Genomic DNA, 27,954 nt, shown 5'->3' with positions numbered 1-27,954 from the left:
TTGACCATATTTAACCCATGTCCCTCCAATCCTTTCCTATCCATGTACTTGTCCAAATATCTGTAAATATTGTTATTGTACCCGCCTTAACTACCTCCTCTGGTAGTTCAGTCTAATATATCCACCACTCTCTGTGTGGAAATACTTGCCCCTCAGATTCCCTTTAAATCATTCTGCTCTCACCTTGAACTATGAACTCCAGCTTTAGACTCCATTACCCTGGGAAAAACCCATCTTGTGGTCCGTAAAGTGCAGGATCTCCCAGTGGCCACCCACTTCAATTCAACTTCCCTTTCCCATTCCCATTCCCATTCTGACATGTTGGCCCATGGCATCCTCTACTGCCACTCTCAGATTGGAAGAGCAACACCTCATATTCTGTAGGATAGCCTCCAGCTTGATGGCATGAACATCAATTTCTCCAACTGCTGGTAATTTCTCCCCCTTCCCCTTTCTCTTTTTTTCATTACCCATTCTAGCTACCTCTTCTCCTCACCTAATCATCATCATGCTCTGGTATCCCTCCTTCTTTCTTTTGTTCCATGATCCACTGTCCTTTACTATCAGATTCCTCCTCCTACAGCCCTTTAGCTCTTCCACCTATCACCTCCCACCTCCCAGTTTATTACTTCATTCCCCTCCCCTAGCCACCTATCTTCCTCCTCACCTGGCTTTAACCATCTCCCTTCCCTCTCCTTCTTATTCTGGCTTCTGTCTCTTTCCTTTCCAGGAGTGCTGAGGAGTCTTGGCCTAAAAGTTTGACCATTTATTCACCTCCCTAAATGCTGCCTGACTGGCTGAGTTCCTCTATCACTTTGTGTGCTCATGACTTTATAAATAACTTTAAGGTCACTCCTTAGCCTCCTTTACTCCATGAAAGCAGAAACAAGAGAAAATCTGCTGATGCTAGAAATCCAAGCAACACACACACAAAATTCTGGAGGAACTCAGCAGGCCAGGCAGCATATATGGAAACGAGTACAGTCACTATTTTGGGCTGAGACCTTGCTGCAGGGCTGGAGAAAATAAGATGAGTAGATTTAAAAGGTAGGGAGAGGGGAGGGAGAAACACAAGGTGATAGGTGAAACCAAGAGAGGGAGGGTTGAAGTAAAGAGCTGGGAAATAGATTGGTGAAAGAGATCCAGGACTGGAGAAGGGGGAATCTAATAGGAAAGGATAGAAGGCCATGGAAGAAAGATTAGGGGGAAGAGCACCAGAGGGAGGCAATGGGCAGGCAAGGAGATAAGATGAGAGAGGGAAAAGAGGGTAGGGAATGGTGAGGGTGTGGGTGTCCATTGCTGGAAGTTCAAGAAATTGATGTCCAGGCCATCAGGTTGGAGGCTACCCAGGTGGACTATAAGGTGTGTTTCCTCCAGCCTTAGTGTAGCCTCATCGTGACAGTAGAGGAGGCCATAGATTGACATATCGGAATGGAATGAGAAGTGAAATTAAAATGGGTGGCCACTTGAAGATCCTGCTTCTTCTGGCGGATGGACCGTAGGTGCTCGGTGAAGTGGTTTCCCAATCTACATCGGGTCTCACCGATATACAGGAGGCCACACCAGGGGCACCAGAGACAGTATATGATCCCAGTAGGCTCACAGGTGAGGGGTTGTTTCACCTACGCTCCCTACATCCATTTGTCCCTCCCCACTGATCTCCCTCCTGGCATTTATCCTTGCAAGCAGAACAAGTGCTACATCTGCCCCTACACCTCCTCCCTCACTACCATTCAGGTCTCCAGACAGTCCTTCCAGGTGAGGCGACTGTCACGATGAGGCCACTATTAGGCTGGAGGAATAACACCTTATATTCAGTCTGGGTAGCCTCTAACCTGCTAGCATGAACATCAATTTCTCAACCTTTCAGTCATGCCCCCCCCCTCACCATTCGCCATCCCCTTTTCCCTCTCTCACCTTATCTCCTTGCCTGCCCATCGCCTTCCTCTGGTGCTCCTCCCCCTTTTCTTCCTTTCAAGTCCTTATTCACCTGTGTTTACCTATGTCATCACTTACTGAAATCTATGTACTTGCACCCCTAGGTTTTTGTTCTGCAGCACTCTCCTGGCCACCGTGAGTTAAAATACTACCAGTAAACAATTTTTTTCAGGATTCAGTGGGTTCAGTCTTTGTAAAAGACTAGACATTAGTTCAAAGTTATAAACTTCATTAAAGTAATAAGTACAGTTGGCGCCTGCTGGTCATTAATAGCTCTAAATTACCTCTGGAGCAGACTGAGAATGATCTGTGTTGTGAAGGGAATTTGAAGAAGCTTTATAAAATTCACATTTATTCATTGTGCCTTTTTTTGACGTGGACATTACAGTCATTATTTCCTATAAATTGTATTTCCCATGAATCATGGATACAAAGCTAATTTTCTGCTCAAAAATATTTCTTCCTTGATTCACACATAAAATGCTGGAGATGCTGCCTGGCCTGCTGAGTTCCTCCAGTATTTCGTGTGTGTTGCTCGGATTTCTAGCACCTGCAGATTTTCTCTTGTTTGTGATTTCTCCCTTGATTGCATGCTTTGTTTTTGAGAGGTTTGTTAATATATTCCCCAGAGTTAAATACAAGTTTTATAGGTTGTCAGTGTGTGGTTTATTTACCATAGATCAACAGTTCTCTCTGGTACTGTTTCTTACGCACTACTGCTTTCAGCAGATAGGCTGAGCTCATTAATTCACCCATGTCTTGCCTGTTTAACCAGTGTAGATTAATTCACATTGAGAAATAAGCTCTGACCTCAAAGTGCCAACAAGTGGTGACAGTACTGGAGTTATTTCATTTCTGTTCTTGATAAAAACACATAGGTGTTGCAAAAACAATTTGGATTCTTCAAGTGATTTCATGTTCGACCTGACATAGGAAGAGTTCTTTGGATACCAAACTTAATGAAGTACAGACTTTTTATATTACCTGGCCTCCAGCTGGCACCTTGTGCACTAAAATCAGAATGTTGTGTGAAACCTTACTTTTGCTGAACAACATCAAGTAAGTTTTATTTGAACCTGAGTGGTTGACCCTAGAAAACAGTGGAAATTGTTCATCACAAATTAAAGATCAGTTATTATATTATACCTAAAAGGGACCGACATAAATTAAGGTAGTTTTATAGGATTTTGTCAACTTTCTTTCCCATAAACTGTGGAAAAAGTATCATAAAGAGACTCTGTTTCAATATGATTTATTTTTTTGTAAGATGATCATGTTTTTATAACTGATGTTGTGTTGCCAAGAAATCTTCTTAAGCTTACCCTTTGTTTCACCTTTTTCACTGGGGCATTTTGAGATATCCCAATCAGAGTATCAAAACAGAGGAGGCTGTGAAGTATGAAAACTATTTGGCTTAGAGTCATGAGAAAGGAAAAATTGCAATTTTGTAGGAGGTAGATTATGAACACACAGAAAAGAGTAAAGTAACCTAACAGCAGATTTTTTTTTTGAAACTTTCTTGACCTAAGCTAGTTTGTCCCTAAATATGTTCAGGGTCAAGAAGCAGAAGTCTCTCCAATCAAAACATTCTGCTTAGGAAATAACTTCTTGCAACAAATAAAAATGTGCTGGCTGTTTGGGGGAGTTGCTGTGGCATGGTACACAATCCATTGTCAGTGAGGTCTGCCATTGCGTGAAGCATCTAGATCCTTCCATGGGGTTACACGTTCATTAACTTCGAGCTTTCTGACTACTTGCATCCTCTTTCATTCAATTTTGATCTCCCTAATAACGAGGAATCTTCAGTACATGTGCATCATGACCAGCATTTGATTCTGTACTTAAATAGAATGTTTTGCACCATTCCACCTGTAGTATTGACCACAATAGTGTTCTTTTGAATAGGTGATCTGTGAGGCTGGTTCACCTTTCTGATAAATTTGCCCTGAATTGGGGTCAAGGTGGAATATCTAGTGACAGCCCCTGCAGTTTAGCTGCTTTGTAAACATTGTAAGGGTACTACAAAGAGATACTTTCTAACAGAAAATGGTAACAAGCCAAAAATTGAGAAATTAGTGGAAGTGAAAAAATGCATGCTTAAAGGAAAGTGGATTCTTAAGGAAATCTTAAAAGAGAAGTGTTGATGACACATATGTTTTGGGAAAGGGTTTCAGAGATTAGGGCTTAAATTGTTGAAGACATTATCATCAGATATGGAGCAAAGAAAGTGGAGTCATTCAAGAGAGCAGAACTGAAAAAGAAACAACAGCATTCCTGAAGGGATAGCAGAGCAGAGGAGATGTTTACAGAAATTGCCAAGGTTAAGATTTCAGAGAGATTCAAAGAAAGGATTTAAAAATCAAGACATTGGTGGACTGGGAGCCAATATCCTACTTCCGTGTACTTCAACTGATTCTACCACTGCAGTTTAGTTTATTGGATCAAGGAACTTATTCAATGGTAGAGGGGTGGAATGAACCTTAAAGGAGGCAGTTATGATCGGTGAAGTAATGGTATCACAGATAGAACTCAAGCTGAGCTAAGGCTTAAATGATAAGCGAGTAGGGGGTTGTTCCATATTGTAATATAACCAGTAGTCAGCTTAAAACATTGTCAGCATGTAGCAGATTATTTGCTGAGAATTGTTGGTTTCCCATTTCTTCTTTTGGCTCCCTTTTATCATTAATTTGCCTGACATTGACTGCCTGTGGAGACTTAGAGCTATGATCTTATTTCAATACTGATTTGTTTTGACCATTATAGAAAAATTATAGACCATATACACATATCCCCTCAATTTGATGATACAATAATATATTTTCTCAAATGCCAAATATAAATTTGCTAATGGGTTGCAACATTTGAATATTCCATTAAAGTTGTCTGACAGAAGTTATTGTCACTGGTGTTCCTGCAAAATCTGTTATTTGCAGTGGAACCAGATAATTGAAAATCAATGAAAAGGTAACACAGATTTTGTCTATTCCAATTAGGCTGCAATGTTCCATTTCATTTGGTTCCACCGTATATTTGATGTGCTCATAAGATATTCTGCAAGTACAAATGATGACCAGTTAGGACGTAGAGCATTACAGCACAGTACAGGTCTCTCAGCCCACAATGTTGTGCCGTCTTTTTAACCTACTTCAGCATTCATCTAATATTTCCCTCTCATATAGCCCTCCATCTTTCTTTCATCCATGTGCTTATCCTAGTCTCTTAAATATCCCTAATGTATCTGCCTCCTACACCACCCCTAGTAGTGTCTCTACACACCCGTCATTCTCTGGTGCATTAGAAACCCTGCTTCTGACATTCCCCCCACCGCCCCTTTCCCCTTTATACCTGCCTCCCAACATCTTAGTTATTTCCCCAATAATTTTCAGCTGATTATTTTCACTTTCAGCTGATTATTGCAAACCTTTGAAAGATCACTCCTTAACCACTTAAAGGTATGGTGACAAACAACCATTTAAGAAAATGAGTCCTGAAGAAGGGTCTTGGCCCAAAGTGTTGACTGTTTATTTCCATAGATGCTGTCTGACCTGCTGAGTTCCCCCAGCATTTTGTATGTGATTTGAGAAAACTAGTTTGTGGCTTTATTTTGTACATTACCTTTAAACTGTTCTTTAACTTGCAAAGTTATTTTTGGAACATAACTTTATATAACTTGGTGACGTTCCATTATACTTTTAAGTGAATAAAAAGTTTGGGTCCAAAGCATTTCCTACACAAGGGATTGTATTTGAAGTGCAGCTAGTGTCACTACCAAGTGAAAATGGCAACCATTCGATATATGGCTAGATTCTAGATAAAAACAGTCTGATTAATGTCAAGTTGTTCTGTGTTCAGCTGGTCTTGGCTGACGGGAAAATTATTGATCACCCTCAGGGAAGATATCTCCCTTGCTCTTCAGATAGTTCCGTGGAGTCTCTCAACATCTACACAAATAAGCAGACACGACCTTATTCAGAAGATAACACCTGCAACAGAGCATCAGAATGTCATGATGATCTGGATTATAGAGCAAATTGTGGCAGCTGATAGCTTAGGGGTTCCCTAAGCGGACCATTGGCAATCAACATTTTTTTCCTTAGCTTTCTTGAAATTTCATTTATTAACAGTCGAATGCTTGTCAGTGAACTCTAACAGTGATGTACTAAAAAGGAAGAGGGTCAAAATACAGTTTTAGTTGGTCCTCAGCATTATATCACAGATGGCTTGGATGGAAAAAGTAAGTGCATTTAAGTGAGTAATTTATTTTGTAATTATGTTAATTATTTGTTAATGCTCTGATGTGGATTTTGTTAAATTTATTTTAAATATTTTTAAAAATTTGTTTTGCAGTTAAAGACTTGGGATGTGCTACCTGGGGTAGTATACTTGTACCTTGCTCCACCTAGGCAGGATACCTGCCTGATGTGGGCTTATTCAGTTTACCATACTGCTCTCATCCAGAGAAAGTCAGAGTAAGCAAGAGTTGGGTATGTGGGCAGCGGGCCAGGAGCAGGGCAGTCTGCTGTATATGTTGAAGTCTTGCTCAGTAAAGAAGATTGGTTGGTTTGATAAAATTAATCATATTTATGAAGTTGAAACAGATTTGTTTGGTGGGCAAGGTCATTTCAGATTTCAAATACTGTGCACACAACAGATTACCTTTGTCGCTGTGGAAGTTTATTCTGCTGTTGTGGTGGTGAATAGATGAAGTTAAAGGTTGCTGTGGAGTTTTCATTGTAAAACTTCAGCAATGAAGCATGACCTTTCTTTGGTGCATATTTTTTATCCTCTACTTTGAAATACTTAAGTGCTTTATCTTGTGTGTAATTTCTGCTGTTATGGTAGCAGCATTCTCTAATGACATCTTATAAATAACACAGCACTAGGTTTGTACTCCTACCTCTAAGTAAAAAAAAAAATCGGGAGGTGCATGAGGTAATTTGCTTTATTTTTTCCACCTTGGGGTAGTGGAGGAGGAATAATTACAGTTTTGTATGATGTAGCTTTCAGTAAAAATTGTTTGCTTTATAGTATAAATGTTACAAACTTTATTTTTATCATCACAATAAAAAGCTATGTATCATATAAAATATAGTTACAGTCCGTTCAGTTTATTGAATTGTTTTGCCAAGTCATACAGCAAATTGGACTACTGCTGGGATAATTAAAGTTTGAGTTTTACTAAGTTTTTATACTGATTTAGTGCATGTTTTAGGCAGCAGAAAGTCGGTATGAAGAACAAATCAGTAACCTTGTGGTGGAAAAACAAGAACTAGAGTGGCAAAAGGTATTGTATTGGTACATAGAAAATATAGTAAAGTGTTAGAAATCATACAAAATGTATACTTCTTTAATAGATGTAGTTAATAAAGAGCCATGAATAGTTTGTGATGATTTGGTTTTGGTGATTTCTCTTGTGAAACGAAAGAAATCTATGATGCTTATTTGTTGTTCTTTCTAACACAATTTCCTTTGTTTGCTACCTCAACACGCATATATACACTTTTACTTGATGGGAAGTTACAGCTCATTCTACTACTGGCCACTTATTTTTGGTGCCATGCTACTCTGAATAAATAAAATAGAATTATGATGGGTTGTTGACAGGTTGTTTGTCTCTGGGTAATCCCAACAGCAGGCTCCTATTGTGACTTCTGGTAGTCTGATGTACAATTGTTCTGTAGATTGATTAAAACAGTAGCACCTTACAAAAATGTTTTTTCATCTATTTGTTTTAAACTATTTTTATATTAAACCCTTTAAGTTACAACTAACCAGATTAGACTGGGAGCAATTGGAATACTGTACTTGTGCAGCTTCCATAACCAGTGATCGTTGATAAAAAAAAAACAGAACTGTCTGTCATTTTAAAGCATTTGATTCCTGTGTAGCAAACAACATTAATTTGTGAACTTGATCACAATGTACAGTGCAGAAATCCCTAATTCCATGTGCAATAAATATTTACAATGAATCTTGATGTGTCCTGTTCAAAAACATGTCTGAAGGCATCCAGATTTATTGGTTGCCCTCTCGTACCTCTCCTCCCCCTGCTTCAGTAAGGTTTTCTTTCTCTTCAGTTAACAGAGGATCTTTCTCCCTGCCTTACTGCTTGTGCACATTTGAGTTGTCTTGAAGTCCAGAAAATCCCTTGGCTGGGTAGCTGAAGATCATGAAACACTTGGTAGGGGGTGTACTTAGAATTTAGTATGTTAGAAATTGATGTGGTGAGGCAAGCTGCCTGAAATGGGTATTGAGAGTTTTTAGATTTGAGCCTAGATACATTAGTAATTTCGTTTTCTGCATTGCTATTAATGGTTTATGTCATGGTTTATGCATGTAAGAATTTAATTCCTTAGGAATATTATTGATTAGAAAACCGACATAGAGAGAAAAAGATTTGAGCTATATGATTGGTGACTAACAAATGTGAAATAAGCACTGAAGAATTGAAAGGTAGTCATTGAGGAAAATAAAATGGTCATGACACGATGGCTGTCATGATGGAATTAGATACTAAACTATATATGCCATTTATTGATTTTGTAGAACCAATTGATGCTTGAATAATTTTGGAAGGAAAAGACAAAATGTTCACAATACAGAAATTAAATATTTTATATCTGAAACACCAGGAATGCTTTTTTTTAAATGTTCAATTGCTTTATGTTGGGGAAATGCGTAGAGTTAAAGAGCATTAGTAATGGACAGTATTCTTTAAAACAATTGTGGAAGTATTTGGCAACTTGGTCACAATAAACAACTTCATTTAGTGACAAGCAGACATGTAACCCTACCTAGATGATGGTTTTGTGTGTTTCTACTTGAAGGCTTATTAAGATAAACTGTACATTCAGTCATTTCATAAAGAAGTTTTAGAGTTTTTTCTTCTTTCTGCCCTTGCCCCCTTTACCCAGAAAATTAATTTTCCACACAGTCTTTGCTTAAAAATTCACGCCTGATCACTCTGCAAACTGTAGTACTCGTTGATCTCTGCTTTTAAGCCATATAACATTATTTAAGGTCAGCCATTGCATTTGAATTATTGTATATAACAAGAACAATCCAAGCTCAAATGCACTGTAGTACATTGAAATTTGATAATCTCAAAGTCATTTTACAATTATAATTAAAATATATTAACTTGTTTGTACACAGATGTATTAATTACAAAACTGTTGTATGTAAATATTGTCATCTCTTCTCGGTGTTCACAAAAGGCTGACATTTGCTTCCTTTAGTTATTGACAATAGCTTGGTTCACTGATGTTTATTTGCAAAGCAGGAATCATTACAGCATCAGTACAATGCATTATCTAGTCAGCATGAAGAAGCCGTATTTGCCCTAAAAAAGCAGGTATGTATCTTTTGTGATCGATTTAAAGAAAAAATGTTTGACAATAAAAGAGTTTGTGACATAAGATCATTAAATTCTAATGGTACATAAATTTTAATAATGCAAAAGCTCTATAGTTTAATCTATTTATATTGTTGGAATATGGGTTTTTAAGTTTTATTATTAAAGTATTCTTGTGATATTTTGAACCATTCCATTGTTTGCATAAGATGGATATAAGGCAGTACCAAAGATAAGTAATTATTACTGGTTAAAACCAAAAGGCAATATTCTTAATAACATGCCTTAAAATTTAAATTGCATATGTTCATTTAGGTATATCATTTATTTTCACGTTTAAAGTATCTAATCAACACCACACCTTTTAAGCTGAAATTCTTAGAACAACATTGGGTTCTTGTGGGCTATCCAACACTGCTTAAATCTAGTATTTTTCTGTTATGTCTTTCATCAATTTAGATAAAATATTGACTTGCATATATTTTACTTGTTGATCTTTCTTAGAATGTTCTGACGAATTATTTGTGGACATGACAGTAAGACAGTAATTATCTTGCATAGATTTGTACCAATGCAAGCAAAAATACCTTATTTTAAATCTGATTTAAATTTTATAACATGCGGCCTATGAAGTATAAAAGTAAATTGTGGCCAAGTGGAAGGGAATTATGATATGGGCTTGTTTTAACTTTATTTTAATAAACATTGATATTAACTGGAGTTGTTCCTTACAGTTTCAGACCCAGATAAATGCAGTGGAAGAAGAAAAGGTATTACTTATTTTGAATGCTATAGCTGCATAGAAGAATACACATTATTTTAAAAACTTATTTGCTAATTTTTTGTTGCTGAAATTGTGAAATACTGGACATAATAGTTTCTGGAAATCTGAAACTCAGGAGAATTCTGGGAAAGGCCAATAGGTTAGGCCGTATCTGCAGAGAGAGAAAAAGTTGTATAAGAACTGGCCAGGAATTGAAATGCAAAATACTGGCAGAATCTTGTAGCAAAAGCTGAAAATGCTTTAAATGTTCATTAGGCCAGGCGGTATCCATAATAGAGTTAAAACTCCAAATATTTCTCTCACTCTTAAGTGTAGCATGATTTGCCGGCATTCATCCTTTAGATATCCAGCAACTGCTGTGATCTGGTTATCACCTTTCCAACAGGTTTTCTGATCCTCTCTGTTCTTCTATTAAAATGTCCTCTGGACAGATTAATTGACATTAACAAGCCTGCAACACCCTCTCCTAATCAATCGTAATCTGTGTCATCCATCTTGATCTCCAAACTCGCTTTGTTCTTCCCATCCCTCCCCCTTCTCTGCAGGTTTAAACAAACCTGTTTTGGAAATGTTCTCAGCTTGGGAAAAAGTTAATTGATTTGAAGTGTTAATTGTATTTCTTTATCCTCTTTACCTGGTCTGATGAACATTTCCTACATTTTCTATTTTTAAGTTTGTAGTTTCAATGCCTTTTTGACTTTATGGTTATTGTGTCTTTTTCTGATTTAGCTATTATTTCAGTTTTATACTTTTGTGAGATGCATCTGACTTTAGTAATTACAAATGTTAATTGTCAGTATATTAGTCTTAAAGAGAGATCTACAAAGTTGTTCCTGCCAGGAATTTTGTCAACACAATTATCAAAACTAAAATTTAATAATGGAAATGGATCTTGATTTTATTTTGACTCTTCACAGAAATAGGCAGTTGCCAGCTGATAATTCACATAATTTATGACTCCTAAAAAAAAGTAAACAAAAAATCTGCTTCTCCAATAATGTTTGTCTAATAATCTTTGTTTGGATGAACGCTATACAGTGCATTAGAAAAAATAAATAGGCTGTTGGACAAACAAATATAAATTTTCTTTGTTAATATAATAAAACTTTGTTCATTTTATTCAGCACCTCCTAATTAAGTTCTTTGCATGTAGAAGAATGCCTGTAGATCAGATGATAAGATAATGTATATTGTCTGTTACAGGGAAAATTCCAACTTACATTGGAGTCAAAAGAAAGGGAAATCAGTGGGCTGAAGGAAGAATTAAAAGTGTTACAGGTAACACATGGATCAGTGTTTCACATTCTCAAAATAATATTAGTGATGCAGAATGTAGGATATGAAATAAGGATGAATATGGCCTATGGTTGCACAGTAGCAGAACCAGTAGAGATGCTGCCTCACACCTTCTGTGGCCCGGGACCAATCCTAATATCTGGTGCTACTTATGCCGTCTTCTTATGCCTGCATCCTTCAACATCCCAAAGACTTGCAGGTCTGATAAATAGAGTGGTATGAACTGGTGGGGGTGGAAGGAAGAGGAGATGGGGAAGAGTTGATGAGAATGTGGGAAGATTGAGTAGCAGGGAAATTAGTGGAGATGACATAGATTTGATGAGCCAAATGGTAAGGAAACAATGAATTTAATCTGAAAAAAGCATTGTATCATAATTAAGCATTTTAACTTCAAATTTAACTTGAATAGTTGCCGAAATAAACTAGATGCTACAAAGGCAATTTTTAAACTTTGTAATATCTTAAGGCAATTCTATTGCACTTTGTTGAGTATTTAATATTTCAGCAATATTTGAGTAATGTTGTAAGTATATTGTTTTTTAAGCAGTTATTTGTTTAAATGATTCATTATGGTTATATGTACATCAAGCCATCATGTCATATCTGCGCACCTTGATTAAAGTAAAAACAAAGTACACATGCTTATCTGCCGGCATTTTGTTTTCCTTTCAATTAGTTTTAATGTCTTGGAGTTAAGAAGTATAACAGACTTGATTAAAGTTACGCAATTGCCTGTTTTTAATCAAACAATTATTGTTTTGCTTATAAATTATCAATATACTAAATCAAGGGTGATGTACAATTGAATATAAAAAAAAGAAAACCAGAGGCAGATAATATTTTGTAATTATGTGAAGGTTATAAAATTCTGCATTTACCAATTGGAGTAAATTGTCAAATTGTGTATCAGTTTGTTAACAAAGGATTCCATAGTAGACAGTAAATAAGTTATATTAGCAATTGTGTCTTATTATTATTTTTGTACAATAATATCAGCCTAGGAAGGTTGGGATTAAATTAAATGTATCAAAGAAGCTGGTTTTTGAATCTTTAATAATGTACATGCACAAACAGATTAATGTTCATGCTATTTATATATACATTTATATTAAAATGGAATTAATAGTAATCGTAATTTTAGACTGACACAGTGATAACTGTTATTGCTCCATTAATGAAAGTCATATTAGCAAGGAAGTGAATAATTTATTAAGTAAATATCATACAGAAGGACTAGACATAATTACTATTTTTTTTAGTAAGAATGGATTAATTTTGTATAAAATACAAGTTGTTTCAAGCACATCAAGTCTAGGTAAAGAGCTTCTGTGGATAGATTACCTGAGTAATTTGATATCTAGCTCTTGAAAAAGCAGTATCTAAAATGAAGCCAGTGACTGGAACCTCTACATTAACTCTTGGACTAGATGTTTCTGACCTCATAAGTGCTGGCAAATATCATACTGTCTTATCTATATAGGTCTCGATATCATTTAATGTAAAAAATTCCATTATCTCACTTAGAGAAGGCCAAGAGTTCTTTTTATTACTCTACAGTACCTATGTGTCATGTGCAGCAGAGCACAGCAAACCCTATACATCACCTATGCTATGTCACAGACTGAACAAGCCAAACAAATCCTTACAGCTACAGCGTAAAAGGTCAGGCAAGAGGAGATATTTTGTAGATTTTGAAAGCACACCCTGTATTAAGTAGATGATTAAAACAAGCAAAAGGTGACATAAGTAACTAACTACTTAGTTTACACAAGAATTTTAATTAAATCAGAGTACAGGTATGGAAAACAAGAAAAAAGGAATACTGAAGTTTGAAAAATAAACTGCTTTTTGCAATGATGCAGTAAGCAAAACATAGCTGTTCAGTTGAGGATTTGGGTTCGTCCAACAGTTTAAATTGAAATATTTTTTGCCAGCTGATCTTGCTTTACAGGATTGCAAAGTCTCCAAAGGTTTCTTTAAAACACATTGTGTGAGATAAAAAGCATTTAATTCAAAATATGGTGACTGCAATAAATTGAAATGAACCTAGTCCTTCACAATTTTCTTCTGAATTGGAGCATAATATTGTAATATATTTGGAAGTAATATGTTAAGTATTGCACATTAACTAGCATCACAGAGAAGTACAATAGAACTGGAAAGGTAAATGTTTTTATGCTTTCTATTTTTCCCTGATATTTTGCTCATGCTTATTACATTTATTACAAGAAAGAAGTTATGATGAATCACATCATGCTTGTAGGTTTTAAAATGATTTTTGTGATACAGGTTTTGAGCAATTGTGTTTCTTTCATCCAATCTGTTGTTTTCATCTGAGATACTAACAGCAAATATGCACCTTCCACTCAGGTTTCCAAGTATAATCTGGAAAAGAAGCTAAGTGAATTGGTAAGGATTATGTTGTTATCCAGTCATGGTCAGGCCAGATAGTGAGATACAAAACATAAATGGGATGGGCCTACAGTAAATTGTAAGAGGAAAGCAGTTGGAGATTCAAACTCAATCATTCAGTTGATTGTTTAACTGATTTCAGGCAGTAGTTGCTGATGATTCTTTTTAAAACCTGCTTAAGACATGACTGTCGAAAAATTTCATTTTGTTGATCAGAATGAAATGCAAAAGTAGGCAATACAAATAATATTATAAACTTGTTTATGTTTTCTAATATAATAGACACTGAATAAATTGTGTATTGTAGTTATATATGCCAGGTTGAATGTTCTTGCAGGTCATATTCCATTGCTTCTTGATGCCTCTGTTGTTGTCCCAAACTGTTGTCGCGAAAGAACCAAAATTTCATCTATTTTCCCTTGCATTGATTCCTTCCTTTTTCTCTTTTTCCATTATCCTTGTCTGTTACCTGATAACCTCAAATCCGTGAACCCTGTCCTTCCCTACCAACAGTCTCTGCTGATGAATTTTGCATCTAAAGTGAACAATTCCAGTGATCTCCTGGCTAGCTTCTCATCCTCCATGTTGTTTAATCCTTACTTTATCAACACTGCTCTCCATATTTCATCCAACACACTCTCACTCACCTCTGACCTTGGTAATCTGTGTTGGTTCCTGATCTACCATTGGTAGAATGTTAAAATTCTTAAATCTTGGGTCATTTCCCTTCAGGATCATTTTAATTTACTCCACTTTTTATTTCTGATTGACTATATATCTTCCACAGTATAACATTAGTGTTCATTGCTGGAATTCGTTCTGTAAATCTCTCTGCTTTCCTTTTTTTTTAAAAATGGTCCTGCTGATCACCCTTTCAATCATTCGTCTTCCCGCTTGGTTTATTTTTTGTCAATTTCTGCAGAGTACCTTAGAATCTCTTTAACAAGATATAAATGCAGTTTGATGATTTTTTATTACTTATAAACACATGAACCACTCAGCATCAGTTGTTCCCTTCCTGGCGCTCCTGCTGTCTTCTCCTCCCCCTTCCAAACCCTCCTTAATGGATTCATATGTACCCAGGACCTCATTTCATCATTGTGTGGTGATACTCTAACCTCAGGAGTGTAAAAATATGTTTTTGAAACTGAATTGGTGATAGATGCATTTATTTACTGTTTTCTAGGAGCAAAAAGTACATTTGCAGAACATAGCAAAGGATAACCAGCTTAGTCAACTGAGTAAAGTTGAGAAGCGATTTGCAGCAATAAGTCATCAGTGTGGATTAATCATACAAGCTCATGGAAGGTTAGAACAGAATGGTAAATAAACTCTGTAAATCTACGCATCATATGTGTCTATGCATTATAAGAACATAAAGAACATAAGAAATAGGAGCAGGAGTAGGCCATCTGGTCCACCGAGCCTGCCCCGCCATTCAGTAAGATCATGGCTGATCTGTCTGTAAACTCAGCTCCATCTACCTGCCTTTTCTCCATAACCCTTAATTCCCTTACTATGTAAAAACCTATCTAACTGTTTCTTAAATATATTTAGTGAAAAAGCCTCAACTGCTTCCCTGGGCAGAGAATTCCACAGATTCACCACTCTGGGGAAAAATAGTTTCTGCTCATCTCCATCCTAGATCTTCTCCCCTGAATCTTGAGGCTCTGTCCCCTCGTTCTAGTTTTGCCTACCAATGGAAACAACTTTCCTCTTCTATGTTATCTATCCCTTTCAAAATTTTGTATGTTTCTATAAGATCCCTTCTCATTCTTCTGAACTCCAGAGAGTATATAGTCCCAGGCAACTCAATCTCTCCTCAAAGGCTAACCCCTTCATTCCTGGAATCAACCTGGTGAACCTCCTCTGCACTGCCTCCAAAGCCAGTATATCCTTCCTCAAGTATGGAGACCAGAACTGCACTCAGTACTCCAGGTACGGCCTCACCAGTACCCTGTATAGTTGCAGCATGACCTCCTTGCTCTTGAATTCAATCCCTTTAGCAATGAAGGCCAACATTCCGTTTGCCTTCTTAATAACCTGTTGTACCTGTAAGCCGACTTTTTGCGATTCATGCACAAGCACTCCCAAGTCCCTCTGCAAATCAGCATGCTGCAATCTTTCACCATTTAAATAATAATCTGCTCTTCTATAATTCCTTCCAAAGTGGATGATCTCACATTTACCAACGTTATATTCCATCTGCCAGACCTTGGCCCATTCACTTAACTTATCTATATTCCTCTGCAGACTCTCCATATCCTCTGTACAATTTGCTTTTCCACTCAGTTTAGTGTCATCAGCAAATTTTGCTACGCTACACTCAGTTCCCTCTTCCAAATCATCAGTGTAAATGGTAAACAGCTGTGGGCCCAGCACCGACCCCTGCGGCACCCCACTCACCGCAGGCTGCCAACCAGAGAAACACCCATTTATACCAACTCTCTGCTTTCTATTGGTTAACCAATCCACTATCCATGCCAATACACTTCCTCCGACTCCATGCATCTGTATCTTATTTATAAGTCTCTTGTGCGGCACTTTATCGAACACCTCTTGAAATCCAAGTATACGACATCCACCTATTCCCCTCAATCCACTGCACTCATTATGTCCTCAAAGAGCTCCAGTGAGTTTGTCAAACAGGACCTGCCCTTTCTGAATCCATGCTGCGTCTGTCTAATGGAACCACTCCTTTCTACTTTGTAAATGTTTCGCTTTTTCTTCCTTAATGACAGCTTCGAACATTTTTCTGACTACAGATTTTAAGCTAACTGGCCTATAATTGCCCGTCTTTTGCCTACATCCTTTTTAAAAAAAGATAAAGTGGCGTGACATTTGCTGTCTTCCAATCTGCCAGGACCTGCCCAGAGTCTAGAGAGTTTTGATAAATGAATACCAACGCGTCTGCTATAACCTTGGCCAATTCCTTCAGCACTCTAGGATGCGTCCCATTAGGACCAGGGGATTTATCTGCCTTCAGGTCCTCTAGTTTACTCATCACTATCTCTTTAGTGACAGTGATTTTATTGAGGTCCTCACCTCCCATTTCATCCATAACATACTTCTTTGGCATATTAGGCGTGTCCTGCACCGTGAAGACGGACACAAAATAGTCGTTCAATGCCTCAGCCATTTCCTTATCACCCAATATCAATTTCCCCTTATCATCTTCCAAGGGACCTATGTTGACTTTAGCCACCCTCTTCCGCTTTATATATTTATAAAAACTTCTGCTATCTGCTTTTATGTTCTGTGCTAATTTACTTTCGTACTCCATCTTCCCTTTCCTTATTTTTTGTTTAGTTGTTCTCTGTTGCTTTTTATGATGGGTACACTGAAAATAACATTTTGAAATCAATTAGGAAGAAATGTGAAAAGACAATTCAGTCTATTTGAACCATCAGAGGGTGAAAATTTCATGGCAAATAGAAATTAATCATTTCCCTCTTGGAATACAACCAAGGCTGGGAAACTATATTTTTTTTAGCTTCTAGGAAGTTTATCTGCATTAGAAAGTTACAAATTAATGGAAGTTCTAAAAAGTATCTGCAAAAAAGTAGAATAATCAGTGAAGTGTCTGTATGGATAATCTTAAGAATTGTTTTTAGGCACTTAAGTAACCACTGGGAAAGTGACAGATATAGTTTTAAGGAATGATGACGTTTATGTTGTGGCGTGTAAGATTAAATGGAGCTAATTTTGTTTATAATCATGATGTATGTTTACTACTGTTGAAAGACCTGATTTCTTGAGTATCTTCACTTATTTAAACCAAATTGATTCAGTAACCTTCCGGAATTGCAATACAAAGTGAAGTAAACTATTAAGCTATTCAGAAAGAACTGTTCTGCTTTATATACATGTAAGATGCATATGCATTGGTGTGTTAATCTTTAAATGCTTCTTAGCAAATGTAAAGCAATAATTGCAGACTCCTATGATATGTACTGCATACTGTTAATATTGCATTATGCTTAGATTCATTTTGTTTATCCTTATTTTGAATCTGTACAAACCTGGAGCAAGTTACTGAACAATAATTTCTTCCAAAATTTGATTATCATTTGCAGGCACCAACCTTGACGTAATAAAGCTCAAATTCTCATAGGATCATTGCATTAGCAAATTTTCTGACTGGTTTTCCAGTGCCTCTGGTGACTCTGACAAATTTCCAAGGCTCCCACTGGAGACCTGCCAATAATTAGGTGGATTTCCCTGAGAAAGGGAAGAAACTGAAATGCTATTGTAGGATTACAGTTGGTACAGCAACCTGAAGGGGGTGCAATGAATATATTCTGTGAAATAAGGTGGAAAGTTACTACAAAAATAAAATCTACATGAAGTACTACATTCAAAAGTACAGAATCAATGAGTATAGCATCTCATTGATTCAAAAGTATAGTATCAATGAGTACAGGTTGACTCTTGAGATATAGGTATAGTGTATCCTGCAAATTGAAATATATTGGGAGTACAGGCAACTGAAACAATTGGTGCTACCTCCATAAACTCCAAATCAGCTGGATGGTACAATAAAACATCCGAGGATTATTAATGTAAATATGCCACTTGCATCTTGCCATAATGATCGTCTAGCTAATATTTTGAAGCATCAATGCTTATACACTTGCCAGTCTTTCAGCCCTGAACTGTCTAAACAGTAATGCTGAAAAATCTCATGCTGTTGTAAAACAGATTAGAGCCGGCTGCCTTCTGGCAACCCCGACTATAATTTATGCTTTGATTATTGGCCCACTGGTTTTGTGGGTCTTACGTTTGAAGGCGGGGCACTGAATGATCTATAGCTCAAACCCTTCATCATTGCCATCTCAGCTGCTTTTGTGTCAAGATCTGGTTACTAATTTTCTTCGATCAACTCAAAATTTGTACAACTGCTCAGACAGACTCGGCTCTGTAACTTTGAATGGGGAGTTAAGAATACAGAACAATGTTTTCCCCATATACGGTGCATATTTAACTATTATGGATAATTCTCCACCATCGAGGATGTCTACAAGAAGCAGTGCCCCAAAAAAGACAACATCTATCAATAAAACTTTCACCATCTACAGCATGCTCTTCTCTCCTTACTACTGTCAGGGAGGAGGTACAGGAGCCTGAAACCCAATACTCAAGAAAAAAAAAAGCACGATAAATATAAATACATAAGATTATTCCATGTAAATAAGCCAATCTTATATATTTTTATTTATTGTGTTCTTTATGATTATTGTATTTTTATGCTGCATTGGATCTGAAGTAACATAGAAACATAGAAAATAGGTGCAGGAGTAGGCCATTCGGCCCTTCGAGCCTGCACCGCCATTTATTATGATCATGGCTGATCATCCAACTCAGAACCCCACCCCAGCCTTCCCTCCATACCCCCTGACCCCCGTAGCCACAAGGGCCATATCTAACTCCCTCTTAAACATAGCCAATGAACTGGCCTCAACAGTTTGCTGTGGCAGAGAATTCCACAGATTCACCACTCTCTGTGTGAAGAAGTTTTTCCTAATCTCGGTCCTAAAAGGCCTCCCCTCTATCCTCAAACTGTGACCCCTCGTTCTGGACTTCCCCAACATCGGGAACAATCTTCCTGCATCTAGCCTGTCCAATCCCTTTAGGATCTTATACGTTTCAATCAGATCCCCCCTCAATCTTCTAAATTCCAACGAGTACAAGCCCAGTTCATCCAGTCTTTCTTCATATGAAAGTCCTGCCATCCCAGGAATCAATCTGGTGAACCTTCTTTGTACTCCCTCTATGGCAAAGATGTCTTTCCTCAGATTAGGGGACCAAAACTGCACACAATACTCCAGGTGTGGTCTCACCAAGGCCTTGTACAACTGCAGTAGTACCTCCCTGCTCCTGTACTCGAATCCTCTTGCTATAAATGCCAGCATACCATTCGCCTTTTTCACCGCCTGCTGTACCTGCATGCCCACTTTCAATGACTGGTGTATAATGACACCCAGGTCTCATTGCACCTCCCCTTTTTCTAATCGGCCACCATTCAGATAATAATCTGTTTTCCTATTTTTGCCACCAAAGTGGATAACTTCACATTTATCCACATTAAATTGCATCTGCCATGAGTTTGCCCACTCACCCAACCTATCCAAGTCACTCTGCATCCTCTTAGCATCCTCCTCACAGCTAACACTGCCGCCCAGCTTCGTGTCATCCGCAAACTTGGAGATGCTGCATTTAATTCCCTCATCCAAGTCATTAATATATATTGTAAACAACTGGGGTCCTAGCACTGAGCCTTGCGGTACCCCACTAGTCACCGCCTGCCATTCTGAAAAGGTCCTGTTTATTCCCACTCTTTGCTTCCTGTCTGCTAACCAATTCTCCACCCACACCAATACCTTACCCCCAATACCGTGTGCTTTAAGTTTACACACTAATCTCCTGTGTGGGATCTTGTCAAAAGCCTTTTGAAAATCCAAATATACCACATCCACTGGTTCTCCCCTATCCACTCTACTAGTTACATCCTCAAAAAATTCTATGAGATTCGTCAGACATGATTTTCCTTTCACAAATCCATGCTGACTTTGTCCGATCATTTCACCGCTTTCCAAATGTGCTGTTATCACATCCTTGATAACTGACTCCAGCAGTTTCCCCACCACTGACGTTAGGCTAACCGGTCTATAATTCCCCGGTTTCTCTCTCCCTCCTTTTTTAAAAAGTGGGGTTACATTAGCCACCCTCCAATCCTCAGGAACTAGTCCAGAATCTAACGAGTTTTGAAAAATTATCACTAATGCATCCACTATTTCTTGGGCTACTTCCTTAAGCACTCTAGGATGCAGACCATCTGGCCCTGGGGATTTATCTGCCTTCAATCCCTTCAATTTACCTAACACCACTTCCCTACTAACATGTATTTCACTCAGTTCCTCCATCTCACTGGACCCTCTGTCCCTTACTATTTCTGGAAGATTATTTATGTCCTCCTTAGTGAAGACAGAACCAAAGTAATTATTCAATTGGTCTGCCGTGTCCTTGCTCCCCATAATCAATTCACCTGTTCCTGTCTGCAGGGGACCTACATTTGTCTTTACCAGTCTTTTCCTTTTTACATATCTATAAAAGCTTTTACAGTCCGTTTTTATGTTCTCTGCCAGTTTTCTCTCATAATCTTTTTTCCCCTTCCTAATTAAGCCCTTTGTCCTCCTCTGCTGAACTCTGAATTTCTCCCAGTCCTCAGGTGAGCCACTTTCTCTGGCTAATTTGTATGCTACTTCTTTGGAATTGATACTATCCCTAATTTCTCTTGTCAGCCACGGGTGCACTACCTTCCTTGATTTATTCTTTTGCCAAACTGGGATGAACAATTGTTGTAGTTCATCCATGCAACCTTTAAATGCTTGCCATTGCATATCCACCGTCAATCCTTTAAGTGTCATTTGCCAGTCTATCTTAGCTAATTCACGTCTCATACCTTCAAAGTTACCCCTCTTTAAGTTTGGAACCTTTGTTTCTGAATTAACTATGTCACTCTCCATCTTAATGAAGAATTCCACCATATTATGGTCACTGTTACCCAAGGGGCCTCTCACGACAAGATCGCTAATTAACCCTTCCTCATTGCTCAAAACCCAGTCCAGAATAGCCTGCTCTCTAGTTGGTTCCTCAACATGTTGGTTCAAAAAACCATCCCGCATACATTCCAAGAAGTCCTCTTCCTCAGCACCTTTACCAATTTGGTTCACCCATCAATCATTTCCTTCTCCTTTACACTTATGTACTGAAGAATGACTGTAATCCATTTTACCTAGCCAAAGTTCAACCAGATTTACTGACCAGGCTGGTGGTTAGGCTGATATTGCTCTGAAGAAGGTGCCAAGACTAGATGGGTTTAATTTCTGATACTGGGATGGACAATTAAATGTAGGGTCAGTCTGTGGATCCCACATTCTTTGAAAGAATATATATATGAAAGGTTGGGAAAGGGTTCTGCTGTTTGCTCCCTGATCTTGAATGGGACTAATCCTGGGAGCCTTGTATAGTGTGAGTATTAGTCAGAGTGGAAATCAGAGCCAGATTTATTGTCACTTACATATAAAGTGAAATTTGTTGCTTTGTGGCAGCAGTACAGTGCAAAGATTTACAAATCTATAAACTACAAAAACAAATAAATAGTGCAAGAGAAAGGAATAACAAGGCAATATATATCACACACGTCTGTTACATGCGGTCCAAGGAACTTTGTGTTTTCCACTCTCTTCACAGCAGAACTATTGATGTGCAATGGAGAATGGTCAACCTGTGCTTTCCTGGTCCACGTTAAGACTCAGGTTGTTGTTCTCACACCATTTGACAAGACTGTCTACTTCCTGAATGTATGCCGAGTCATCATGGTTGATGTGGCTAACCATTGTGGTATCATCAGTGAATTTGATGACGTGTTTTCAGCTGGATCTGGCTGTGCAGTCATGAGTCAGCACTGTGAACAGCAAAGGACTGAGCACACAATCCTGGGGGTTGGGGCATGGAGGATGGGTACCAGTGCTTAGTGTGATGGAACTTGAGATGCTGCTGCCAACTCAGACTGACTGGGATCTTTCCATCAAGAAGTCCAAGATCCAGTTACAGAGAGGGGCGTTGAGTCCCTCCGGCCTCTGAGGGATGATCGTGTTAAACACTGAGCTGAAGTCGATGAATAATATCCTGGCGTACCAGGCATAGTCTTTGAGGTGGGACAGGATGGTGTGGAGGGCTGAGGCTATGGTATCATTTGTGGACTGGTTTGAGTGGTAGATGAACTGGAAATGGTCTAATGTAGCTGGAAGGTGGGATTTTATATGATCCATTACCAGCCACTCAAAGCATTCCATGGTTGTTGAAGTCATTGGGTGGTAATCATCTAGGCCAGTTACCATTGGCCTCTTGTGCACTGGAATGATGATGGTTGCCTTGAAGCTTGCAGGGACAGTGGACTGTTTCAGAGAGATATTAAAAATGTCTATTAAGACTTTTTTTTAGCTGGGCTGCTCAATTCCTCAGCTCCTGACCAGGTATGTTGTTCTGTCCTTCAGCTTTGCATGGGTTTACCATGGCTAAGGTGGTCCTCATCTCAGCTGTGGTCAGACAGAGTGCCTGTTCTTCAGGAAGAGAGGAGCATTCCTTGACATTACGTAACTTATTTAGTCAGGTCATGCATAGAAAGCATTCGGCTTATCAGGAAGAGAGGTGTCACTATTGTTGACGTGCAGGGTGGACTTATAATCGTTTATGGTTTGTGTACCTTGTCACATGCTCTGCGTGTCCCTGGTGACTGTGGATTTTTGTGGTTTTCATGCTTTGCCTTCCTGATGGTATGGGAGAGTGCGGCTCTTGCTGACCTTAGAGCTGTCCTGTTTCTGAATTTGAAGGCAGTGTTCTGATTCCTAAGCAGTGCCCAAACCTCTGCAGTCAGCCATGATTTCCAGATTTCCTGGGCAGTGCAGTGTTTAATCACGGTAATATCCTCAATGCACTTTCCTATTTAGCCAGTCACCATCCCAAATATTCATTAATGTTGATATGATTGTAAGTAGCCGCCTCCCTGGATATGCTGCCATCCGTGCTTTCGAAGCAGTCCTGCAGTGCTGAGATGGCACTTTCTGGCCTAGTCCTGATCATCCTATCAATTGGTTTGACTCATTTAACCAGTGGTTAGTAAGCAGGGATTAGCAAATAGGATATATAGTCTGACTATCCAAAGTGAGGGTGGGGGATGGTGTTGTGTGCTCTACAAAAGTTGGTATAATTCAGGTCTAATACATCCTCTCCTCCGGTTGTGAAGTTGACATGCTGGTAGAACTTCAGCAGAACTTTTTAAGTTGGCATGATTGAAGTCACCAGCAATAATGAAGACACCATTGGGGTTAATGGCCTGGAGTTTGCAGATTGTACCATAGAGGTCCTCCAGTACTTCACGAGCACTAGCACGAGGGGACATGTAAACAGCAGTAATTACAATGGCAGTGAACTCCTTCGGTAAGTAGAAGGGCCTGTACTTCACCATTAAAAACTGTCTATGTAGAGCAGTGGACCACTACTACCGAGACATTCACACATTGATTCATACTGATGTAGATTCACGGACCACCTCCATGGGTCTTGCCGGAGGTCTCAGAATTTCTGCCCACCCGAAAGGAGATTAGGCTTTCTAGCTGGATGCTGAGTTTGGAAAGGTATCTTGAAGCCATGTTTTTGTCAAGACGACTGTGCTGCAGTCCCTCATCTCCCTCTGTTTCAGATGCAGATGCAGGTAATCCAGTTTATTTTCCACCATTCTGACGTTAGCGAGTATAATCGGTGGGAGTATGGACCTGCAAGGATCTGTTTTAAGTCTCGCTTTAATATCGGTATTCTTACCATGCTTCTGTGTTCAAGCGCAGTGCTTCCAATGGCCATTTCTATGAGTAGTAGTAGTAGATGTTGTGTGGAGCGAGAATCCGCTTCCCGTGTTAGTTAGTGTCTTGATTATCTTCGTTATTCCGCTCACTAGTGAGGTCAATTTTGTGCAGATTTAGTGTGGGAATAAAGGGGACCTTTTCTGGTTGGCTGCCTGTGACCAGTGGTGTTTTGCAGGGTTCAATATTGGGACTGCTTCTTTTCACATTGTATGTCAGTGATTTGGATGATTGAATTGCTGACTTTATGGCCAAGTTTGCAGACTATACAAAGATAGGTGGAGGGGCAGGTAGTGTTGAGGAAGCAGGCAGAGTGCAGAAGGACTTAGGCAGATTGGGAGAATGGATAAAGAAGTGGCAGATGAAATATAGTGCAGGGAAGTGTATGGTCATGGACTTTGGTAGAAGGAATAAAGGTGTAGACTACTTTCTAAAGGAGGAGAAAATTTAAAAACTAGAGGTGCAAAGGGACTTAAGAGTCCTTGTGCATGATTCCCTAAAGCTTAACTTGCTGTTTGGGTCAGTGATAAGGAAGACAAATACAATGTTTGCATTCATTTTGAGAGGACTAGAATATAAAAACAAGGATATGATGTTGAGGCTTTATAAGGCATTGGGCAGACCATATGAAGTATTGTGAGCAGTTTTGAGACCCTTATCTAAGAAATGAGCTGCCGGCATTGGAGAGGTTCCAGAGGAGGTTCACTGAATGATTGTGGGAATGAAAAGGTTAACTTATGAGTGTTTGATGGCTCTGGGCCTGTACTGGCTGGAGTTTAGAAGAATGTGTGTGGGGGGAGGGGATCTCTTTGAAATGTATTGAATATTGAAAAGCCTAGATAGAGTGGATGTGGAGATGATGCTTCCTGTAGTAGGTGAGTCCAGGACAAGAGAGCACAGCCTCAGAATAAAGGGATGTCCATTTAGAACAGTGATGAGGAGGAATTTCTTTAGCAAGAGCATGGTGAATCTGTGAAATTTATTGGCATGGATGGCTGTGGAGGCCAAGTCGTTGAGAATATTTAAGTGCGGTTGATTTGTTCTTTATTAGGTTATCTAAGGACATCTTAGGTTATGCAGAAAAGGCAGGAGCATGAGATAATAAATCAGGTATGATGGAATGGTGGGGGCAGTTTCGATGGGCTAAATGGCCTGATCCTGTTCATATGTCTTTGGGTCCAACAAGTTACAAAGATTGAATAGCCAATCTGCATTCCGACATGAACTTTGTCACTTGCAATTGACATCACTCTTATGCTGATAAATAGCCTAATACCTCACCTGCTCTTCTGACTATTCTCTTTCAGTCTGTCTATAGAAATGTGGATGGTTCTTCCTTCTGGAATCTTTTCTAATATTTGTGTTTTCTTAAGAAGTGTGATCAAAATTCAATGCAATGGGAGATTTGGGGATTTTATTTTCTCAGTGAAGCCTGTGTCATAGCTGAGTGGGAGTTCAGTGAACTTCTGAACCCAGCTTTCTGAGAACCTCATTGATTTCTTCATTGGTGAAATCTTTAAAGCAAGAGAGATAAGCTGAATTAATATTTATCTCAACTGCAAAATTCATATTATTCATTATGACTTGGATTCAATGTGCCCATTCAAAAGATTTGGTACAGAAAACAAGCAGAGCTTATCAGAGGAAAATGATAAGCATACTTCAGTTACTTTAATGTTTTCTGCGACCTGCTCTGTGATATCTTACAGGTATGGTTTTGAACTTCAGAATTTGTTGCCAGAAAATTTGAATAATTATTAAGCAAGAGCTGGGTTCTAAATGTCAGTTTTTGTGATTGTTAGGTAATTTTGCAACAAAGTATAGCCATCCTGGGTTGACATGATATTAGATATCACCATTGTCAGTATCAAATGAAACATTTTGTATAAGATTCCTGTTGAATATTAATATAGGCTGTGAGCAGTTTATACTGAATTGGTTAGTGCTTCTGCTGCTCAATTGGATTTATTTATAATGGTGTGTTGCGTATATATAAATATACTTTAAATATAAGGTACAGTTAAAAATAGAATCCTAGAGGAATATTGGTATGATTTTAAAAAGGTAATTCAGTTTCTAAAAACCTTGATGCAATTTTTAACATTTTCTAATCTGTCCTGAACATTCAAATACAACTGGATGCATTGTCTGTTATATACAAAATGCTGCTGATGTTTGAAGTCTAAATTAAAAGCTTTAAGCGTCCAAATCATTCAACAAGTCACCCAAAATGCTGGGCCAGACATTCACTGTAATTAAGAAAAGAGAGGCTACAAGTGCTCATTAGTTTTGCGAACAAGGTCTGACAACTTCTGTGGTCTGTACGTGCATAACTAAATGCAGAAATCTAGAAGCTGATGTGATATACCCTGCTTTGCAAAGGGTACATTGTTGCAGGACCAGGCTATATGGAAGTGACTGTGTTGGTAGGTCTTACACTGTACTGCTCCTGCAAAACAACAAATTCCGTGATATATCAGTGATAATAAACCTGATTCTGATTCTGATTCTGAACTTTGGACAATTACCCATTAATTAAGGATTAGAAATAGTTGAAGAAGGTTATTGTCTTCAAAAATGTGAGTTTTAAATGGTGTAATGACTTATAAATATTGCTGAACAACTAAATTGTACAAACATAGAATTGAACTTCTTTAGAAGGAAATTAATCAGGAGATTTTAAATTATTTCTGCTATATTTCCTGTTCATCATTTCTCTCTCTTCACAGTTATTTCTTTCAGAAAGTATAGAAACTTCAAAGGCGAGGTAAAGGCAGAGCAAAAGCTTTTTAATCTGAAATGTTGCCTCATGATATGGCAGAGTTTTAAAAGAAAAATATCAAAGTAAAGTTATTAATGCGTGCCTGATAGAGTTGAAGGATGATGTAGGCATTGACCGTGACTGTACTTTTCTGGATGTTCTGAAGGCATTGTAATTTAAAGCTTTTTGGTGGAATCGGTGACCCTGACTAAAGTCATTCAATTAAATAAAATTGAGTGTTTCTTCAGGAAATTGCAAAATTACGTTAAATATGTGAGCTACCCTTAAGGAAAAGGTGGTGAAGAACATTAGCTTGGAAAGGGAGATGGCTGAGCAATGGAAAGCTGAGTGAAGACTGTGTAATTGAAACCAGTTACAGTTTTGAGTGGATTAAGGGCCTTTAGGGAGGGAGGGAGGGGGGGAGGGAGAGAGAGAGAGAGATATGGAGGAGAAATTGTACTTGTCAGATGTGTTGAGAGGGGAAGAAGGGGCAGTTAGCTAGAGACTGTGCAAATTGGCTTCAAAATTAGTAGGTAGCTAAAGATATAATGTGAGCTCATCCACAGTACATCAAAGCAAATGGAAAGCAGGTGGAACAAGTGGTATATAGTAGCATGATTATTCTCTGTAGCTGATGGAGAAACGTTTGAGCTTTAGATAGGAGAACATAATAGTGTACAATGCAGCAACTGCAAGGCAGACTGAAAGATGGACAAGCAGACTTAAAAATCAACTTTTATATTATAATTGCCTTACAATTTTAAAGGACTGCTAAATATGAAAAAAATTCTTATATTTCAACTTCTACCTTTTTGTTTTATTTCATTATGGGACGCAGACATCTTTTTAATCATTCATGGATTGTGTTTTTTGCTGGTCTGGATCCAGGGCTCAGTGGAGAATAAAATTCTTAATCATATTAAAGGCCTGTTTTATGAAACGTCTCGACTGAAGTGTTGAATATTTATTCATTTCCATAGATGCTGCC

At 38.3% G+C, this 27,954-nt stretch overlaps 1 protein-coding gene across 11 annotated transcripts in view; it reads left to right on the top strand.

The window, feature by feature from the left end:
- The window catches only part of LOC134353577 (coiled-coil domain-containing protein 73-like), a 157,364-nt gene that overhangs the window by 53,389 nt on the left and 76,021 nt on the right, over nucleotides 1-27,954 (top strand). For 4 of the 11 annotated variants that reach the window (XR_010019640.1, XM_063061652.1, XM_063061648.1 and 1 more), the window contains exons 3-8: nucleotides 7,151-7,222; nucleotides 9,221-9,292; nucleotides 10,027-10,062; nucleotides 11,280-11,354; nucleotides 13,743-13,781; nucleotides 14,971-15,106. The exons of 2 other annotated variants lie outside the window; for them this stretch is intronic. Coding sequence is in view for 8 of the 9 variants with exons in the window: in XM_063061652.1 (XP_062917722.1) it covers nucleotides 7,151-7,222; nucleotides 9,221-9,292; nucleotides 10,027-10,062; nucleotides 11,280-11,354; nucleotides 13,743-13,781; nucleotides 14,971-15,106 (430 nt within the window). In the remaining variant the exon portion in view is untranslated. Of the gene's footprint in view, nucleotides 1-6,139; nucleotides 6,173-6,557; nucleotides 6,707-6,815; nucleotides 6,871-7,150; nucleotides 7,223-7,870; nucleotides 8,120-9,220; nucleotides 9,293-10,026; nucleotides 10,063-11,279; nucleotides 11,355-13,742; nucleotides 13,782-14,970; nucleotides 15,107-27,954 lie in introns of those variants that run through there. 5 more of the 11 variants (XM_063061651.1, XM_063061654.1, XM_063061653.1 and 2 more) reach the window with 5 other exon arrangements.

This window comes from Mobula hypostoma, chromosome 11 (genome assembly GCF_963921235.1).
Source record: "Mobula hypostoma chromosome 11, sMobHyp1.1, whole genome shotgun sequence".
NCBI lineage: Eukaryota > Metazoa > Chordata > Chondrichthyes > Myliobatiformes > Myliobatidae > Mobula > Mobula hypostoma.
Note: the sequence above shows the minus strand (reverse complement) of the source record. Positions and strands in the feature narration are given on the sequence as shown.